Here is a 21,300-nt window from a genome sequence, read left to right on the forward strand (position 1 = left end):
CAGCATCATTACTCCAGTCTTCAGTGTCATATGATCCTTCAGAACTGTTTTTCAATATTTAAAACACTTGAGTAATTTTATTTATCAGCATTCTTTGATGAATAGAAAGATCCAAAGATCAGCATTTATCTGAAATAAAAAGATTATAAAGTAACATTATACTCTATACCATTCAAAAGCTTGGAGTCAGTATATTTAAATCACTATATATTTATGAATAAATTATAGAAATTAATCCTTTTATTTAGCAAGTATGCATTAAATTGATCAAAAGTGATGATAAAGACATTAATAAGGTTACAAAATATTTCTATTTCAGATAAATGCTGTTCTGAACTTTCAATTCATCAAAGAAACCTAAATAAAATTCTACTCAGCTTATTTCAACATAATAACAGTAATAAATGTTTTTGAGCAGCAAATCAGAATATTAGAATGATTTCTAAAGGATCTGGAGTAATGATGCTAAATTCCAGCTTTTGGAATATCACAGGAATAAATTACATTTTAAAAATAAATAAATTACATTTTTCAAATCACAGGAATAAATTACATTAATATTATATTTTTATAATTATAATTGTTATTAATATTATATATTTTGTTATTAATATTAATAATATATCCAAATAGAAAGCTCTTATTTTAAATAGTAAAAATTTTCACAATATTACCGATTTTGCTGCATTTTGGATCAAATAAATGCAGTCAGAAGCAGAAGAGAATTCTTTAAAAAACATGAAAAATCTTACTGTCCAAAAACTTTTGACTGGTAGTATAAGCTACAACATTAAACATGTCAGCAATTCACCTCGACCAAAAATAACTCTAAAGTAGCAATATATAAAATTTGTTCAGCAGAATTATCAAGGCAGCATGTTTGCTGAAGAACTACGACTGGTTTATCACCTGAGAACACGACTCTTTGAACAATAAGTATAGAGTTAAATTACCAGAATGTAATTAGAGAGACTTTCTCTGTTTCCTGCTAAATTAACTTTAAATTTGGTTTTGGTGTCTCTGTGATAACTTAAATTATTTTAAGTCAAAAAATGTACTTCAAACGTTCACCACTAACTGCTAAATGACTAAAAGTAAAAAGTAAAGATTGTAAAGACCATCGACTCTACCGTGCGACTCCACCAGACAGGGACACCGGCAAAGGATATAAGTATCGCTTTTTATTTTTCCTCTTTCCTACAACTTGTTTCACTTCTGTTTCCGTTTTTTTTATAACCATTTCTTACTATGTGTAAGTTGTTGTTGTTTTAAACGTGTGCTCTGGATGGAATGGAATTAAAGTAGCCAACTGCTTATCACTGTAAAAAGTGAAACGTCACACAAACGCACCCTCCTGCAGTTCTCAAAGGCATTGCTGGTGAAGTCACTGAAAACAAACAGGGACTTGTCATTGTGGTCCAGCTCTAGCGCGGCTTCCTCATCCAGCGTCTGCACATATTTCTCTGACTGCAGTTCCACTATTGCCTGAAGACGAGCATATGATTATATGAACAAAACACGTCAAGTAGTACTATTAAATTTCAAAGGATACTATAAGATATAAGAAACATTTAATGACAGATGTTAAAAAGAATGACACATTATGATCACCTTATTGGCCTGGAGAGCCAGATCACTCTTCTGTCCATTGCGTTCAATAAATTTCACAATGTATGCCTCCTTATTGCCTTTTGACATGGTGGCATATAATCTACATCATGTGGAAACAAACGAGCAAGGATGTAATATCATCATTAAACAACATAAACATCTGCTAATCATTAGCATCCCGTTATCTCAGTGTTATTCTGTAATGTAATAATATCCTGTATATTATTTTATTTATTTATATATATATATATATATATATATATATATATATATATATATATATATATTATATATTAGGTTTAACAAAGTAAATGTAATACAAAAATCGAACAAAAACTGGATGCTAACTTACTTAGGATTAGGTTGTTTTGATTATTATCTCATAAACAAGGCCAACAAGTCATCAACGAGTGTCAGACTGTTGCACAGCTCTAAAACCAAGTTATCTATCGCGTGTCTTTTTTAAATTATTAAAATAAAACAACCTAAGCAAACGCTCATAATAACAAACGAAGACTTGCCGCGAGACAGAATCTCGTGCGGTGATTTCGAGGATTAAAACTAATTACTAAAAGAGTTTGATCTCATTTCAAATTAGTTTTGATCACTTCTGCACAGACACACATAGAAACATCTCTTATAAAAGACAGCAGGATAATTCTGTCGGAAAATCTCTGACTGTGAAGCCGTCGTCATTCGCGCCATCAGCTCTGAAAAAACCTCCTGTGTGTTTTTTGGTCAAATGTGAGAAAGGATGAAAATATATGACCGCCACCCATCGGACTGGAGGAGTGTAGTGTCAGAAATAATATAAATAGTTAATTTCAGCTATTATTTTTACTCTATGTATTTTTGGAAGTGAGAGGAAAACATGTAATTATTTTCCAAATACTAACAGCGTTTTTTAAGCTGTTACCATAGTTACATATTCATTCTAGCGGCGCGCGATTCGTAAATAAGTTGTTCTTCTGAATCTTTTCGATTATTTAATTTAACTGATTTGTTCACATGCAAAAATACTTAGTATTGTAATTAAATTGTAGTATTGTTTATATTTAAATTATATTTAGCCTGTAAACGGCGACGAGTCATGGCTCTAACTTGGAAAAACTGTAGTAAACAGTATTATGTTTATACATGTGGTGTAGTGATAGATATTTTTTTTATATTTTTTTTTAAACCAGTTTATTTAAAAGAACGAGCAGATATGCGGGAATCATTAATTAGGGGAACTTTCGTTCCTGTGTGCTTTGTGTTTCTCTCCGGGCTCAATATCTAGACACACAGCTGATTTCCAACAGTGCGGACGATACATTCATTTTCATCTGTGGAGTGCTTTATTTTTCCCATTGGAAAATCATATCAACTCTTGTTTATTACAATATAGGACTTTCAAAGTAAAAATGGCCACCGTTGAGGAACTGAAGCTGCGAATCCGTGAGTTAGAAAATGAACTAATTAAGTCCAAACAGAAGCAAAGTGATGCTGAACATCATCTCAGACCAAAGATTGATCAAATGAGTGCTGAAGTCGTAGACTCAAATCCATACAGGTGAGCAATTTGACGCTGCTGTGTTTATTTATCATCACATTGAACGATAAACCGGTCACTTTAATTGTATATTTAATCTCTCTCAGTCGTCTGATGGCACTCAAAAGGATGGGCATAGTTCAAGACTACGAGGTAAACGTGCATTTATTATTTTATGAGACTTATATTAATGATAACTGCTTGCTCGTGTTCAGATGAGCTCTCATTCTCAGAAAATCCGCTCGTATGCTGTGGCAGTGCTGGGAGTTGGAGGAGTGGGGAGTGTCACTGCAGAAATGCTCACCAGATGTGGCATTGGTAAGGTAATGCACCTTTATCCTCAATGCATAGATCTAATATATAGGACAAATTAATCAAATATAAAGATGCACTGATTGGCCGGTCTATGGCGTGCACTGTTAATGTGTTTTAGTTAAAATTGGTGCATTCTTGTAGAGTGCAGGAGGGATAACCCCTAGAGCATAACCCCTAGAGACATGCCTCGGCTCCGCAGTAACAGACTGTCATGCCTCTTTTTGCTGTGTCTGTGATTTCTTCCCCGCAGCTGCTGCTGTTTGACTATGATAAGGTGGAGTTGGCCAACATGAACCGGCTCTTCTTCCAGCCACATCAGGCAGGGCTCAGTAAAGTTGAGGCTGCAGAACACACTCTTAGGTAAGGGGGATGGTTAATAATCATCTTAACATATATAGCAAGGATGATCAGAAGTGATAGTCAAGACATTTATAGTGTTACAAAAATTCAAATAAATGTTGCTGGTTTTTTACTTTCTGTTACTTTACTTTCTGCTGTTCATCAAAGACTCCTGAAAAAGTATTAAGCAGCACAAGCGTTTTCAACATGAATAATAATAAGAAATGTTTCTTGAGCATCAAATCAGCATGAGATGTTTCTTGTCAAGTCTAAAATAAATAAAAGCATGAATCATTATATCATTTTCAAAAAATGTTTTGTTGTTGTGGAAATCCACCTCATCTTTCTCTGTTTATATTTTATTTTAACAAACTGTAATGTGGATTCAAAATGAGAAATTAAAAGATTATTTTACAGCATATTTCCCATTTTAATTCTGTTTTCCTGCAAACTTACTTAAAGAGCTTAGTATAATTTTAAAAGTTTAAAAAAAGTTGTATAATATTTATCATATGTTCATGTAAAACATTTTTTTGTAATATAACTTGTTTGTTTGCTTTTTTGGTTTTTATTGTATAATTTTTTACTTAATTGTTTTTGGCATGCAAATAGCCTAAAATGCTGACATGGCATTAAATAAAAATATACTACTACTCTGTTTTCCTGCATAGGAACATTAATCCAGATGTTGCTTTTGAGATCCACAATTACAACATCACCACAATGGACAACTTCACGCATTTCATGAACCGTATTAGGTGATCACTTTTTTTAATGTCACAGTATGCTCAAAGTTTTCCTTCTCATTTTCAATTTGGCTGTAATAAACAATCTTGCTTTTGTGTTTTCAGTCACGGAGGACTTGAGGAGGGAAAGCCTGTGGATTTGGTCCTCAGTTGTGTTGATAACTTTGAGGCTCGGATGGCCATTAATACTGTGAGTTTTTGGCATTAAACTGTAAGAACAATTCTTTTTTTTTTCTTTTTTCATTTGAATATATACAAATGTTTTATTTTATTTTTTTGCTATTTTGAAAATATTTAACTTTTATTCACCCCCCCCCACACACACACAGTCACTGCAGTTTAGCAATTACTTACATGTTTGTTTCTCTCTTATAGGCATGTAATGAGTTGGGTCAGATCTGGATGGAGTCGGGCGTCAGTGAGAATGCCGTTTCTGGACACATCCAGCTCATCATCCCTGGAGAAACTGCTTGTTTTGCTGTATGAGAGACACACTCACTCACACTCCCAAAACACATACTGTGTGTCTTGAATGTGAATTATGATCTTAAAAACCATACCCTCTTCTATACTGTCTAGTTTCTGTGTCATAAACCAGAAAACACTGGTTATTTCTGCCAAATGTCAGTGATCTGATCCAGTTGTGTTTGTGTGTGTTTCAGTGTGCACCTCCCCTCGTAGTGGCTGCAAATATCGACGAGAAGACGTTGAAGAGGGACGGGGTTTGTGCTGCCAGTCTGCCCACCACAATGGGAGTGGTCGCCGGGCTCCTTGTGCAGAATGTCCTGAAGTAAGACCTCATCACAATCTTGATGATTCAGCACAGACCTGACCATGCTGTTTTTAATCTCTATAAAGCACACTGTATCATATTTGATATGCAAATTTCCAAGGTCTCTAACTCAGCATGACCAACTTGTTGAACAGTCTACTACATGATTGATAGGTTATAATTTTTAGCAATTAAAAGGCCTTTTAGTATAATTCTAAAAACATCCCCCTTCAGGTTGTGGTACATGTCTTTTTGCTGCAAACTCTTAGTATACATAAGAATAACCTTTAAGTTGTTAGTAATATTTCAAAACAGACACTTAATTGACTGAAGCTACTTGGGTGTACTTGACTGATCCATACGTAATTTAAGAAACAAAAATCATACGTTTCATATTGAATAGGTAGGGCGCCACATCCAACAATTTTAGCATACATCCCAGTATGATTTATTCCAGTATAACAAAAGGAAAAATATTAAGACTTAACATTTTAAATAAAGATAATTGTTTTAGTAAGTTCAAGAATAAGTTTGAGGATGATTCTCAGATCAATTAAAGCTGCAGTCCGTAACTGTTTTTGGTTAAAAATGATCCAAAATCAATATTTGAGAAATGACCTAACCAGCCAGTTTTCAAAACTATCACCTTACTTTAGCCCGATTCACAACGGTTAGCTTATAATAGGGGTGTAACGATATCACAAACCGAACCGAAAGATCGCGATACACCACCCACGATACGAATCGCGGAACTCTCGTGGCGTACCGCGGTACTCTCACGCCCCCTGCTGCCCATTGTTGAGGTTAATGGCACTTATCTCTAACTAACTATTAATTTAAACTATTTTTTCTTTGCTTACATTTGATTCAATTGCATTAGTAACAACTAATAAGAGCTTTTTAAATTTGGTTCTAAATATTATATTCTAAAGTTACTGTTTTCCAAGTGCATGTCATTTCATGTGACTTGGGAGTGAGCGTCACACTCGGTTGCTAGTAAATGCAGGATGGCTGCTTCGCATAGTACTGAAATTGCAGATCCCCGGACACATTTAAGTCTCCTGTGTGGGAACATTTTGGTTTTCCAGTGTTTCACAAAACTCTTATACGACAGGAAACACGTCTAATATGCAAATGCATCTCCGGAGACGTCACCCCAACATTGATATAAGCGGCACACGTAAGAAGCCCCAAAAACAGGAAACTTTTCCCACTGCCTTTAGAATGAAGCTACAAGCTAACTCCGACCGTGCTCAAACAATTACAAAGGCAATAGGTGTTTTCATGGTGCTAGATATGCAGCCTTTTTCCATTGTTGAGAACGACGGATTCACACATTTGCTGAGTGTGTTGGAGCCAAGATACCAATTACCGAGCCGACCGCATTTCACTCAGAATGTGCTGCCTCACCTTTACAGCGAAGTAAGAGCCAAACTAGTGGAGGACCTGAGCAATGCTAAATTCATTGCTTTAACTACGGACGGATGGACCTCCCGTGCAACTCAGTCTTTCATGACGATCACGGACAACTGGGTGATTAAAAATCCGGTTCTGCAGACACGCGCTGACTACTACCTACATTGGAGTTATTTCATTTTTGTTTACTCTGGTATGCTGACTGCACTAAAAATGTGAAGCCAAAGTTAATAAAGAAAAAGTTAAGTCAAGTTATTGTTGTTCTTATTATTGAGTTAAGTGAATCTATTGTTCCTTAGCATTGCTGGTAAGATGACATCAACCCTACCCCCACAGCGAACCGAACCGAACCGTGGCTCCAAAACCGTGAACCGAACCGTGCCACTGGTGTATCGTTACACCCCTAGCTTATAATAATGTTTTCTAATTTGAGTGGTACGGGTATGTTCCCGTGGGAAATTCGAGCATGACACTGCATCATTACGTCACGTCTGTAGAAGAAGTTTTCCCTGTTAGTAGGCTATCGCACGCGAGGATCCTGCAGGTGCCGGATCATTTATAGCCTTATCTCACAGCAGCTAGAATAATTAAATTGATCATTTTGATGGCAGATTGTAATCCAGAAAGGATTATGTGTTTATGAAACGCATGTGAATGAAATGAAATTATATTCCAGTTTTAAATGTGCTTCTGATTACAGATAGCCAACGTGGAATTACACAAGTTTTTGTATTTTAAATAGAACCAGTTTGAAGGAAGATTAATTTGCTTTTTGATTAAAAGAATTTCAATTATTTCTTAATATGAAATTTGAATGGTATGACAATTAGATATTAGCCTGTACAAAAATTGAAATCTACATGCTAATACTGTACTCATAATCACGCAATGCTGATGTTGTTAATATTAATAATTTGAGAACAAAGTATAACAATGATAATACTTTGCACAGTTAGATGTGATATGAGCTAACTGATTTTTAGATTGAATCACCATTGGTAGTGCGATTTATTGTAATGCTTTTTCCTCAGTTGGGCAGAACAAACGTGGCAGACTTGTTACTTAATTGTTCACATGATAATATACGGTGAAAATTCTGATTTGGGTCATATATTCCAAGACATAGGCTAGAATCTGTGATTGTGAAGTACAGTAAACATCCACACCGGTGCAGTGACTGACAGATACACATTCACCTCAAAACATTAGATTCATCTGCGCTGGAGCCGTGCCGGAACACCGGATCACAACCCCGCGCACGAAAGATAATTCCGCTAGAAACTGCAATTCCAGGTTTTCAAACATAGAGGGCGACAGAGGTAAACGTTACGGACTGCAGCTTTTAATAAATAAAATTTAAGAAATTAACTTTTTTTTTTCATTTTCTAAATTCACAATTTATGTATACAGCGCAACAGCAAAAACTGTGAGGAAAAAATAAATGCCTATGATATGCATATGATTTGTTTAGATCATTTTCTATAACAAGTCAAGCTGCAATACCAAACAGGACCACACGGATATGCCAGACCACTATGCCTGAACCTGGCTGTAAATAAATACATACAGATTCATTGAGAATTATTAAAGAGTAAAACACAAATTAAAAAAGTAAATAAATTGTTGAATGTGGCAATCTGAAAGCAGCTCATCATGACCAGAAATCAGCTCCTCTGTCAGATATGTATATAAACACCACTAACCATTGTAAACTCCTATTAAAACGTGCTTCTTCAGCAAGTGTCCATCATAAAACACTTGCCAGACATGCGACCATACTGAAATGTGCTCGTGCAAAGAGCTATCAGAGAGTGTGGTAATAATGTATGACTTCTGTACGTCACTGTAATCCTCTTTACTTCTATTACAATTGTCATCCAACAAAACTTTACTGGTGAGATACTGGTTTGCTTTATTCAGCCCATACAGACTGGTCCTGACTTCATATTTCTTATTAACAAAGGTATGTTTGAAAGCTAGCGTAACACTGTGGTTGAAAGTTACAAGGTGTTTTGTTTTTTTTTGTAACTTTCAACCACAGTGTTACGCTAGCTGTGTTTTGGTGGCCCTAATGAAGAAACCGCCCCTGCTCACTATATCATACTACACTGTTCCAAATAATAGGTTAAGTAATAGGATTTCAGTAAGACAAAATTTATTTGATTTCTGTCAAACAAAAATAACTAAATCAAAAGGGCAGAGGAACAACCTCTTTAAGTTGGTTTTCCGTCTGAGATTGATACCTAAAATGATATGAAATGTAAAACAAAAAAAAAACGTTCTTCGAAAACTAAAATCTGAATGTTTATTTTACTGAAATTCCACTGGTATGTGCATATTAATTTGGAAAACAGTATATATGAGCGATAAAAGCCTGACATTTGATACTCAAAAAACTATTTATAATTAGAATATTTTGTCTAAAGGTTAAAAAAAACGGTTCCATTTAAAAGAAAAATAATATTTTTTACATCTTACTGTTATTTCAGGCTTTACAGGGTTAAGGTTACGCAATAACCACATGTATCCTATTTCAGTTTAGTTATATTGATCACTTTGTGTAGTGGATAGTAAATGCTGTAGTATCATCCAAATGCCATTAGATGGCAAAATAAAGCCATTTTGGTCACTTAACCAAATTGAACCATTCTAACCCATGGTCATTTCAAATTCTCAGAGGCCTTGCCCTGTCAATACTTCCAAAGGACTTCAGAACACAGAGCCTGGAATGAAATTGTCTTTGTTATAGGTATCTGTTGGGGTTTGGGACAGTGAGTTATTACCTGGGCTATAATGCTATGCAGGATTTCTTCCCGAGCATGACAATGAAGGCCAACCCACAGTGTGACGACAGACACTGCAGACGACAACAGGACGAGTACAAGGTGACGCTCCTACAAATTACAAATGCAAACATAAACACTCATTTTTGTATCACTGCTACACCTTGACAGTTTAGTCAAAGGGAGATTTATTGATTAATAAAATATATAATAAAATATTATTTTAAATTTATAATTTCTTTTAATTTAATATTAAATTTTAGTTAATGTTGTAATTCATTTTTTGTAACTGCATGTCTTTTAAGTAGTTTCAGATTTGCAGAACATCACTTTTTATTTTTTTGTAATAGTTTACAAAAATATTAACAACTGTTTCTAGGCAAGTTATTTAATCATGGATGTAAAAAAACAAAAAAAGGCATACTGTGACAGCCAGTTAGTATTAATACTAACAGTATATGATGTTATTCCTTCCTTGCTCCAGAAAAAAGCAGCAGACCGGCCAAAGCAGGAAGTGGTACAGGAAGAAGAAGAAGAAGTGGTGCATGAGGACAATGAATGGGGTTGGCATCCCACACACAGCACATTCCTCATTCATAAAACAGAAATCTTTAAATGTTATGTAAGCTTGAACGTGATGTTGTTTCCTGCCAGGCATTGAGCTGGTGTCAGAGGTGTCAGAGGCAGAGCTTCAGGAAGCATCAGGACCGGTACCAGATCTGCCGGAGGGCATTACTGTAGCCTACACCATACCTGAGAAAGTACGACCCACTGAATTATAACACAACACTTTGGTTATTCAGGAGTTTATGCTTTAAAAAAAAAAATTGACACGCAGTGAAGTTACATTTTATAATATTTGATGCGATTTTTGGTTTGGGTTAGATGCTTATATGATCAATAATAACTCTACTAAATAATTAACACTAATATTCAAATTTTGGGGACAAAATAGAATCTTTTATTCAGCAAGTGTGCTTTAAATTGATCAAAATTGACTATATTTGTTGCAAAGGATTTTTATTTCAAATAAATGCTGTTGTTTTGAACTTATCAAAGAATGTTAAGCAGCACACCTGTTCTCAACATTGATAATAAGAAATGTTTCTTGAGCAGCAATTCCACATATTAGAATGACTTCTGAACGATCATGTGACGCTGAAGACTGGAGTAATGAAGCTGAAAATTCAGCTCCTCACAGGAATAAAAACCATTTTAAAATATATTCAAATAGAAGTTATTTTAAAATGTAATTAATATTTGACAATATTAGTGTTTTTCGAATATTTTTGATATTAAATGCAGCCTTGGTAATCGTTACCGTCTCTTGACTACCATGTATTTGTAATGCTCCATGTGTTCTTTCTTTTTGCCAGGATGGAGCATCAGGAGAGACGGTAGAGGAAACGGATCAGAGTTTAGAAGAGCTGATGGCTCAGATGAGAAAGATGTAAGGGAACAACGAGCAAGAGGAAAATGACATCTTTGAACTCAGAAAAAAACTCTCCCACATACACTAAAGACAAACTCATTATTTTGTACTTGCATCCATGTAACATCTGAGGTCTCATACTAAATGAGTTTGGATTTAGGTGTTTTTATTCTGTTTTTGCAATCAGCCTGTAACAATCAAGATGTTTACAGGTTTACTTCAACTGAAAGTCTTAATACTGCTGATCTTTTATTTTCACAGTGTTAATGTTTCAAAGCATGTAATGGTTAATAGAACCAATCTGAAAGATAGTTTTTTAAATAGCTGTTGTTCACAGCTGTGTGACGGAAATGGATACGACTTCAGTCACACATCTAAATATATTATTGTCATGTCTAATACCCAGTGTGCTTGTAGACACCCAGCCAGGTGTTATAAAGATCATCACACATTTCATAATCGGCCTGACTCTGACTGCTGTATTGAGTGGTATAACATTGTAAAAATGCAAATGAAAAAAATAAATGTTACATTCCATTTTGCTTTTCCTGCATTTAAACTAGTAGAACAATCTAAAGAAGACTTGGCAATAGTTGTGAAATCTGTTTTCCTCTGCACTGAGTGAGTAAAAACCTCTACAACAGTTTTTTTATGCATTTATTGGTAAATAATACACCATATTTTGTGCATGGATCACGTGCTTTAGAAGAATTTGGGTATAAAATACACCTCTTTTGGCAGTGTATAAAAGTCCTGGCACAAATTGTATGACAACAATGGAAGTTTAGAGTAAATTAGTAAATATTTAGCATGTTCTCCCTGAATCTAACAGTTCAAATATGCTTTTTTTCTACAAAAATTAGGCACATTACACCGATTCTGCTTTAGCACCTTTCCAAATAGTTTTAAACATCCATAAATATTTGCAGACATTCAGAAATGAGATTTTGGCATTTCCACTATTTTGCATCCATTTAGTATTTTATATTCCTTTCATTATACATGTCTCTTCTAGGTAAACAGGTAACCATCAGAACTTGACACGTGTTATATGGCAAGGGATTTCACATTCACAATTCCACAAAAAAAAAAAACCAGCAGTACCATTTCCAAATACTAAAATATGGGTCATAATATCATGGATCTATCTTTTCAGATAAACCGTTATTGTATAAACTAAACTACATATATTGACACTCATTATGCATTACAAGAAGCATAATTATTGCACATGTTGTGTTCTGTGGTGTTGAACCATTTAACTGATTATTCTCAAAAACGTGAGAACTAGACAAATAAAATACTGAATACAATAAAATCAGACTTATTTTATTCATTGCCTGTATCTTGATATGTTATAGTGTTTTGTATGGCTATGTATGACAGCTGTCCTTTAGTAATGCTGTGCAATTTACAACAGTTCTGCATTTAATGGTGATAAGGTTACTTTGCATGACAAGAAGCATTATAGACCAAAGGAAGGAGCTGAGACGCTGGACCGCATATTTTACATGTTTACAAGAAGGTATTTAGTCATTGTATTGCAATTCTAAAATGACGCGAACTTCCATTACGATTGACTTTGTGTTTGTATATGCTGAATGCAGCAGTGATAGAAACCTGAAAAAATGTGCTGAAATTGGTCACACGTCAGCTTTTCCAAAAAGTTTTTGTACCATGCGAGTGAAAAGTGCTTTGGAAGAAATTAATACTGACATTGTATAAAATCCCAAGGTAATTATATTTCTTCAACCAACATTTTGAACTTAACCAAGTCGTACTAAAAACAAAAAAGTTTTTACTTGATAGAAAATTCAAGTTATTTTCCTACAATTAACTAGAATTTTCTATCAAGTAAATATATAGAGACAATTTAAGTAATATTTTGCATTGCAGGAACAATCATGCTTCATTACTATAAATCCGAGAGAGGAAAAAAGATCATTGCACCACTATTTCTTGCAGTTGCAACTTCACACTTCGTAACTGTGGCTTCATACCTTGATATGCAATTTTTTTTTCCTGTAAAAAATTCACATTACAATGTTATTTCTCCAAATTACTTCATATCTCAAGTAAGATATGAAGTAATTTTATTGCAACATTATTTATTGCAATTGTGACTTCTTGTATCGTAATTGAAACTGCACATCTCTCAGTTTCTCCTAATTGCTACTCTATATATTGTAACTGCAACTTCATATCTTTGCGACTTCATATTTCATGACTTTAGTGTTTTTTCACATAATTTCAACCTTATTTTTTGTAATTTAGACTTTATTTCTAGAAAATGTGACCTATGTGAGGTATAAAACACTTTCTCAGATTTAGCCTTTTTAAGAGTCAGAGAGCACCTTTTATAAACCCAGTGGCAATGAATGATACATTAAAACACTTATGATTCACACTGTAAATTACAGTGGGAATGAGAACCATGTTGGATTCTAATGTTTTCTTACCATGCATATTTGATTGCTCCATGTAGACTTCAAGCACATGCTTGAACACATCAAGTGTGGCCAATATGGCTTCATTAATAGAGGTAAGAGTTCACCTTGGTAAGTGTTGAGGCATCAGGTGTCACCTTGAGGTGTGAGGCAGGGTGGGGCTTCGCAGGCTAAAGGTATCGCCGCTAGATGAGTGACGTGAGGGGGCCTTACCGCACACCAGAGATGGTTCTGCCTCTTTTATTTCCATTGCTCGTTTGTACAGTTCAGCAGCCTTCTCAAAATCTCCCTCTTCATAGCTGAGAAAGTAAGAGAGTGGTTGCCATGCTATGAGGTTTCTAGGGTGTGCTGGATGGTTGCTACGTGGTTATTACTGGTCCAAGGTATACAATTCTGGTTTCTAGATATAGTTAATTACTTCCCTCTATTATTTACATATTTATTCAAATACAATATTTACAAAATGTACTAAAATGTGCCCAAGGGGCAGCATGTATAATCAAAACATCAGGGGGCCTAATACAGATCCTTGAGGCACTCCATATTTGACTGCTGTAAATATTTGTCTTTTTGAAAAGATTTCAGATGACGACAACATTTGTAAAGACTCCAAATGATGCCGACCTTAGTTTAACATACAAAACTGTCAAATGTTATCCTTACAATGTGATTTTTATCCTTACATCATAATCATTATGAGCACAAGTTCTTAATGGCTGCCTAACACGTTTGTTGAATGAGCCGAGAATTTAATCTTAATCTAACTGGTACAGCTGAGTTAAGAAAATATGGCTAACCTGAGTAAAGCCAGGTTTTTCAGAGTCTCTCCAACACGAGGGTGCAGTCGGCCGAGACTGTCCTCATATACCTTTAGAGCACGCTCGTACAAAGGCAATGCATCACTGTGCTGCTTCTGCAACACAAACACACATCACATGAGCCACATCATCAGAGAGCGGACTTGATAGTTTTACAGTACAGCAGGTGGGAGAAGTCAGAGATGTTTCTCACCAGCTGGCAATAAAGCACTGCAAGGTTAACCAAAGCGGTGGCAACACTGGGGTGTTTAGGCCCGAAGCTCTTCTCTCTGATTTCAAGAGCCAGTTCATATAGAGGAACTGCCTTTTCCAGCTTCCCCTATCATACACACAGACAGACAATTTAAAAAGGGTTTCAGATTCATTAATAATATTAAAAAGACAAAAGCACACAAAGACAAACATTGCAGAATGAATGTATGCATAATCGCCACTTGATTGCTACATGTTCTGCAGAGCTAGTGAGTTGTGGCTTTTTCCTGTGGTTTCTCACCCTGCGTTTGTAAAGCATGGCCAAGTGTTTGAGGGTATAGGCGAGAGAAGGATGATCTGGGGCGAGTGCTTGTTTACGGATGTCAAGTGCTCTTTCGTACAGCTCCTCTGCACTTTCATACTCTTTCCTTTCGCTGTGAAGCGCAGCTAGGTTGTTCAGAGACTGGGCGCAGTCGGGGTGATCTGGCCCCAGCACACGCTGGCGCATCTCCAGGGAACGGGTCAAGAACATTTTTGCAGCACTAGGTTATAAACACCAACATGTTAAAATGCATATTACATAACAGCAAATAAAAAATGTGTATTATAATAAAGTACTGAAGTATAAGAATAGTTTACAAGTTGTCCATACAAAGTAAGTCTTTTCAGAAATGATGGACAATCCTGTCAGAGTTCCATATTTGTAATAAATGAGGTCATATTTGTAATAAATGTGGTCAAAGTCATTTAAACTATTTGCAAGACAAGGGATGAAATTATTATATATGATTGGTTTAAACAAAAACAGCAAGACAGGCTGAATGAAAATGCAAATGTACTCTCTGACAGTAGGTGGTGATTATTGAAAAAAAATAAAATAAAAAATACTGGTTGCCCCAGCTACCCCTGTGCACAAAGCAGTGCAGAGCTCGTAAACACCACCTTATTAGGCATTTGCATGAATCGCATGACTGGCCTATCCATCCATCTATCTATCTATACACACACACACGTATATGTATTATTTACATCTTGGTATACATACATACATACATATATATATATATATATATATATATATATATATATATATATATATATATATATATATATATATATATATATATATATATATATATATATATATATATATATATATACACACCTGTTCAATTGCTTGGTAACACAAATTGCTACTCAGCCAAGCACATGGCAGCAACTCAATGCATTTAGGCATCTAGATGTGGTGAAGACGAATTGCTGAAGTTCAAACCGAGCATCAGAATGGGGAAGAAAGGGGATTTAAGTGACTTTGAACGTGGAATGGTTGTTGGTGCCAGACGGGCTGGTCTGAGTATTTCAAAAACTGCTGATCTACAGGGATTTTCACGCACAACCATCTCTAGGGTTTACAGAGAATGGTCCGAAAAAGAGAAAATATACAGTGAGCGGCAGTTGTGTGGACGAAAATGCCTTGTTGATGTCAGAGGTCAGAGGAGAATGGCCAGACTGGTTAGAGATGATAGAAAGACTACAGTAACTCAAATAATCACTTGTTACAACCAAGATATGCACAATACCATTTCTGAACGCACAACAAGTCGAACCCTGAAGCAGATGGGCTACAGCAGCAGCAGACCACACCGGGTGCCGCTCCTGTCAGCTAAGAACAGGAAACTGAGGCTACAATTCGCACAGGCTCACCAAAATTGGACAATAGAAGATTGGAAAAATGTTGCCTGGTCTGATGAGTCTCGATTTCTGCTGCGACATTCAGATGGTAGGGTCAGAATTTGGCGTAAAGAACATGAAAGCATGGATCCATCCTGCCTTGTCTCAACGGTTCAGGCAGGTGGTGGTGGTGTAATGGTGTGGGGGATATTTTCTTGGCACACTTTGGGCCCCTTAGTACCAATTGAGCATCGTTTAAACGCCACAGCCTACCTGAGTATTGTTGCTGACCATGTTGTTACCCGTCTAATGACGTATTAATTTTAGTTTTTATTATTTATATAAAGTGTTATGGGTGTTTGTGTTGTTGTTCTCTTTCTCTCCCTTCCACTCTTTCTCTTTTCTAGTGTGTTTGTGCCTAATAGGTTAAATTATGATAATCTGCGCTCATCCACCTGTGTGCGCTGTCCACGCCCTAATTGATGCGTGTTCGCTGGTTTCCAGTATAAGAATGGCAGCGAGAGCGTGGGGAAGGAGAGAGACATTGCGGCGTTTGAGGTTGTTCCGCTCACCAAGCCCATAAGCGCTTATCGCGCTTGTTGCATTTTTTTGATGAGTTACTTTAATGTTTCCTTGAATTGATGATTTCTTTAATTATTTGTTAAGAGTTCTTTTGGGGTAATGTAGGGTGGAGGATACCCATTCGTTTTCTCCTGTTTAACGGTTAGTTATCCCTTTATGACTACAGTGTACCCATCTTCTGATGACTACTTCCAGCAGGATAATGCACCATGTCACAAAGCTCAAATCATCTCAGACTGGTTTCTTGAACATGGCAATGAGTTCACTTTACTCAAATGGCCTCCACAGTCACCAGATCTCAATCCAATAGAGCACCTTTGTGCTCTAAACTCCATTGGTGTTCAACAAATCATACTGTAGATTTAAAACTGTCATATGGAATTGATGTCAGTGGCGTTGAAATATTGCAGCAGAGCGATGATATCTCAGATCATTATCTAGTTTTGTGTATATTCCATATAGATAAAGCTGTTAAGCCAACTCCTTGTTACAAATATGGTAGAACCATCACTTCTACCACAAAAGACTACTTTATAAATAATCTTCCTGACTTATCTCAATTCCTCAGCATATCCAATAGCTCAGAACAACTTGATGATGTAACAGAAACTATTGACTCTCACTTTTCTAGCACTTTAGATACGGTTGCTCCTTTACACTTAAGGAAGATTAAGGAAAAGAGTCCAACATAGTGGTATAATAAGCACACTCGGGCCCTAAAGAGAGCAGCCCAGAAAATGGAGCGCAGCTGGAGAAAAACTAAATTAGAGGTATTTCATATTGCTTGGCGGGAAAGTACCCTACAGAAAAGCATTAAAAACTGCAAGATCTGCTTACTTCACTTTTAGAAGAAAACAAACACAACCCCAAGTATTTATTTAATACAGTGGCTAAATTGGTGGTGGACGAGGAGACACCACCCCTCACAATGTAGAGCGCTTTGAGTGCTTAGAAAAGCAGAAACGCGCTATTTAAATGTAATGAATTATTATTATTATTATTATTATTAAATTAACAAAAAATATAACATCAGCAGGTGCAGACATTACCCAGCACCACAGTAGTAATGACTTTATGAACTACTTTACGTCCAAGATTGAAACTATTAGAGATAAAATTGCAACCATGCAGCTGTCAGCCACAGTATGGCATCAGATAGTGCACTATAGATCCCCTGAGGAACAATTCCACTCATTCTCTTCTATTGGAAATGAAGAATTGTATAAACTTGTTAAATCATCTAAACCAGCAACCTGTATTTTAGACCCTGTTCCATCTAAGCTCCCATCTAAGCTTTTGCTTCCAGAAGTAATAGATCCTCTTCTGAATATTATTAACTCATCATTGTCATTAGGATATGTCCCAAAAACCTTCAAACTGGCTGTTATTAAGCCTCTCATAAAAAAAACACAACTTGACCCCAAAGAATTAATTAATTACAGACCAATCTCGAATCTCCCTTTTTTGTCAAAGATATTAGAAAAGGTAGTATCATCACAACTATGTTCCTTCTTAGAGAAAAATATATGTGAGTATTTCCAGTCAGGTTTTAGACTGCTCTCATTACTGGGCTCGCAAAATCGCTAGCCCGACGTCCCGGGGCTATTGTGCTTTCTGCCTTAAATACAGGGCTACCACGCAATGCTTAGGGATGGGCGGATCGATCCTAAAGTATCGATACTCTCAATACTGGTGTTGTATCGAAACGATCGATCCTCACATAAAAATATTGATTCTAAAGTGCATTTTTTTTAAACCACTAATTTTATTTATCAAGAAACTCGGTGCATAAAATAAGCTTCTAAATGGAAAAATAGACTATATTAGCGAACAACAGTGTTGGATAGAGCTATTTCTCCTGCTCACTGGAATGCACGCAAATGCTGAAAGACAGAACCAATCAATCACAGACAGCGTTCGCTGACGCATGGCTCAGTCAAAGTGTTTGTTCAAATAAAGCTGCATTTCCCAAAAGCATCAGAAGCATATAGATCCTAAGAAACCATTGCCACATTATTACATTACATTACATATCATTATTACTATATATAAAATTAATTCTGAAAAATGCATCACGATTTATACACAAATATGAAGCAGCAATAATAATCAGAAATGTTTCCATAATCACATAATCCAAATGATATTAGATTTATTTCTGAAGGATTATGTGACACCGAAGACTGGAATAATGATGCTGAAAATTCAGCTTTGATCACAGATGCATTTTAAATTACATTTTTAAAATAGGCCTACATTAAAATAGAAAATATTTATTTTAATGGTTATATTTCAGAATATTGCTGTTTTTACTGTATTTTTGTTCAAATAAGTGCAGCGTTGGTGAGCATGAGACTTATTTAAAAAATATATTACAAAATCTTACTAACCCCAAACTTGTGTACATGTAATATTTATTTTAAATAGGCTAGTTTGTGTAAGAAAATTTAAACTGTTGTTAAAAGTTCAAAAGATAAAAGATTCTGTTATGTTCTGTATTTGCTGTTAATAAATATGTCAGAAAAAAATATGCTAAAATTTCACTTTTAGGAGTACAGCATTCTGGCAGCCTTTTAAAAAAATTAACCATTGTTTTATTACAGTAACCACAGTTTACCATGGTAATAATAATAATAATACATTTTAGTACTTACTATATGTAACACCATGTTTATTTTTCATGAGGTGCCCTCAAAGGTACTGAGGTTACTGCACCAGTAAAGGGCTAAAATACAATTTTAGTATATCTCATTTCAAAAGGCCTGTGAAATGTAAAAAAACCAAAACAAAAACATGGCTTTAAAATCTAATATTTAGTGAGTATAATTACTGATTATATTCGTTTAATAATTTAAAAGATCATTTTAGTTTACAGGTATCGATATCGACGATACTGGGCTTGAAAATATCGGTATCGGATCGAAAATAAAATAAGAGGTATCGCCCATCCCTAGCAATGCTCCCTCTAAGCTGAGCGTGCGCAGAAGAAATAATGTGCCTCGAGCACACAAAAATGAGTTGGGAAGCCATTTGATTGAATGCCGCCAGTAAAAGGGAAAAAATAGCAATGCTTGGGCAAACCGCTATAGAGCTGATGTCACTACAGAGTTAGAGCCGGTGAATGCGGTTTACAGGTTTCATAGAAAGAGAACGATATGCACCAAATGAGTCACTGTAGAAACTGAATACTTCAATGGTTGCGAACACGAGAGACAACGCAAACGCAATGACATGTGAAATAAAACGTCCTCATGTATTAAACAAGAGTGGCTTGTTTAAGTGCTGGAAATAGCGGAAGATGGGCAAAGAACGTAACAAAACTTTATTATCAGTGTTGAAACTGTTGTGCTGCTTAATACTTTTTTCTTTGATTCTTTGATGAATAAAAAGTTTAAAAGAACAGCATTTATTCAAAACAGAAATATTTTTGTATTTGTATTGTACAGTAAAAATGTTTTCTCAGGTAACCTAAAATGTACATCATTTAGTTACATCAAGGGTCAAATCAAATATAAATAGCACATTAAAGTTAAAAGTTACACACTTTTTTGTGTGCGTGCTGTACAGGTCTGGTATAAAGAATGCTTTTGCTCAGGTACCAGAAATGTCCGCCCAATAGAGAAAAGTTTTGCTCAGCAAGAAAAACAATTTGAGGGAACATTGCTCCCACAGGTCCTCAAATTTGATACAACTAAATTGAAAAGTTTTTAAGGTTTTTAAATATGTTAAATGGCATAAGAAATAATTTTTCAAATTGCCTCGGAAGATACCTTGTACTTAGAAAAATAAAACTTTCCTTTACTCCTTGATATTTGTGTATTGAAAATGTTTTTGCTTGACATTTATGGTCTTTATTTTATTTGAGCTAGTTAAATTCATTTTCGGGCTACCAAAATCTGAAGAGTACCTGCCCGAAGGGCTACCAGGGATTTAGAAATTTTGCAAGCCCTGCATTAGAGTTACAAACGACCTGCTTTTATCATCTGATCGTGGTTGTGTCTCTCTATTAGTGCTACTGGATCTTAGCGCCACGGTTGACACTATCAACCACAACATTCTTTTAAATAGACTAGAACATTATGTTGGCATTAGAGGAAGTGCACTTGCATGGTTCAAATCGTACTTATCTGACTGCCATCAATTTGTGGCAGTAAATGAAGAGGTATCATACCAATCACAAGTGCAGTATGGAGAACCTCAAAGCTCAGTACTTGGCCCCTTACTTTTCACGCTTTACATGTTACCCTTGGGAGATATCATTAGGAAACATGGTGTTAGCTTTCACTGTTATGCTGATGATACTCAGCTCTATATTTCTTTGTGACCTTATGAAACTTACCAATTTGCAAAACTAACGGAATGTATAGTTGATATCAAAAACTGGATGACTAGCAATTTCTTACTACTAAATTCAGAAAAAAAACAGGGGTGTTAATTATTGGACCAAAAACTTTTGCATGTAATAACCTAGATCACTGTCTAATACTTGATGGCTGCCCTGTAAATTCTTCGTCATCAGTTAGGAACCTAGACGTACTTTTTGATAGCAATCTTTCCTCCGAAAAACATGTTTCTAGCATTTGTAAAACTGCATTTTTCCATCTTAAAAATATATCTAAATTAAGACCTATGCTCTCAATGTCAA

The 21,300-nt window shown here is 35.5% G+C and overlaps 3 protein-coding genes across 8 annotated transcripts in view; 1 reads left to right on the top strand and 2 right to left on the bottom strand.

Moving 5' to 3' along the window:
• LOC306863124 (DNA topoisomerase 2-binding protein 1-A-like) overlaps positions 1 to 2,344 on the bottom strand; it is a 33,907-nt gene extending 31,563 nt beyond the window's left edge. For 2 of the 4 annotated variants that reach the window (XM_079406318.1, XM_079406316.1), the window contains exons 1-3: positions 1,964 to 2,340; positions 1,612 to 1,711; positions 1,351 to 1,485 (exon numbers count right to left, since the gene is read on the bottom strand). In XM_079406318.1, coding sequence (XP_079262444.1) covers positions 1,351 to 1,485; positions 1,612 to 1,698 — 222 coding nt within the window. In that variant the 5' untranslated portion in view covers positions 1,699 to 1,711; positions 1,964 to 2,340. Of the gene's footprint in view, positions 1 to 1,350; positions 1,486 to 1,611; positions 1,712 to 1,963 lie in introns of all 4 variants that reach the window. The other 2 variants (XM_079406317.1, XM_079406319.1) reach the window with 2 other exon arrangements.
• A 545-nt stretch (positions 2,345 to 2,889) lies between these two features.
• Positions 2,890 to 12,256, top strand: LOC306863602 (ubiquitin-like modifier-activating enzyme 5). 3 transcript variants are annotated; one of them, XM_079407034.1, is made up of 12 exons: positions 2,890 to 3,163; positions 3,250 to 3,295; positions 3,376 to 3,460; positions 3,708 to 3,817; positions 4,468 to 4,554; positions 4,648 to 4,732; positions 4,918 to 5,022; positions 5,205 to 5,332; positions 9,480 to 9,615; positions 9,998 to 10,076; positions 10,168 to 10,274; positions 10,890 to 12,056. In XM_079407034.1, the coding sequence occupies exons 3-12, from the start codon at positions 3,389 to 3,391 to the stop codon at positions 10,965 to 10,967; spliced, it is 987 nt and encodes a 328-aa protein (XP_079263160.1). In that variant the 5' UTR covers positions 2,890 to 3,163; positions 3,250 to 3,295; positions 3,376 to 3,388; the 3' UTR covers positions 10,968 to 12,056. The 3 variants fall into 3 exon arrangements, with proteins under 3 accessions (XP_079263160.1, XP_079263159.1, XP_079263158.1); XM_079407033.1 differs by having other exon boundaries at positions 2,895 to 3,163; positions 3,376 to 3,465; positions 10,890 to 12,256; XM_079407032.1 differs by having other exon boundaries at positions 2,902 to 3,163; positions 3,358 to 3,465; positions 10,890 to 12,027.
• The window catches only part of LOC306863601 (nephrocystin-3-like), a 33,552-nt gene continuing 23,848 nt past the window's right edge, over positions 11,597 to 21,300 (bottom strand). Inside the window, exons 25-28 of the mRNA XM_079407031.1 lie at positions 14,704 to 14,944; positions 14,404 to 14,529; positions 14,190 to 14,305; positions 11,597 to 13,691 (exon numbers count right to left, since the gene is read on the bottom strand). Of these exons, the coding sequence (XP_079263157.1) occupies positions 13,526 to 13,691; positions 14,190 to 14,305; positions 14,404 to 14,529; positions 14,704 to 14,944 (649 nt within the window). The 3' untranslated portion in view covers positions 11,597 to 13,525. The remainder of the gene's footprint in view (positions 13,692 to 14,189; positions 14,306 to 14,403; positions 14,530 to 14,703; positions 14,945 to 21,300) is intronic.

The sequence above is a fragment of the Barbus barbus genome (genome assembly GCF_936440315.1).
Source record: "Barbus barbus genome assembly, chromosome: 44".
Taxonomy (NCBI): Eukaryota; Metazoa; Chordata; class Actinopteri; order Cypriniformes; family Cyprinidae; genus Barbus; species Barbus barbus.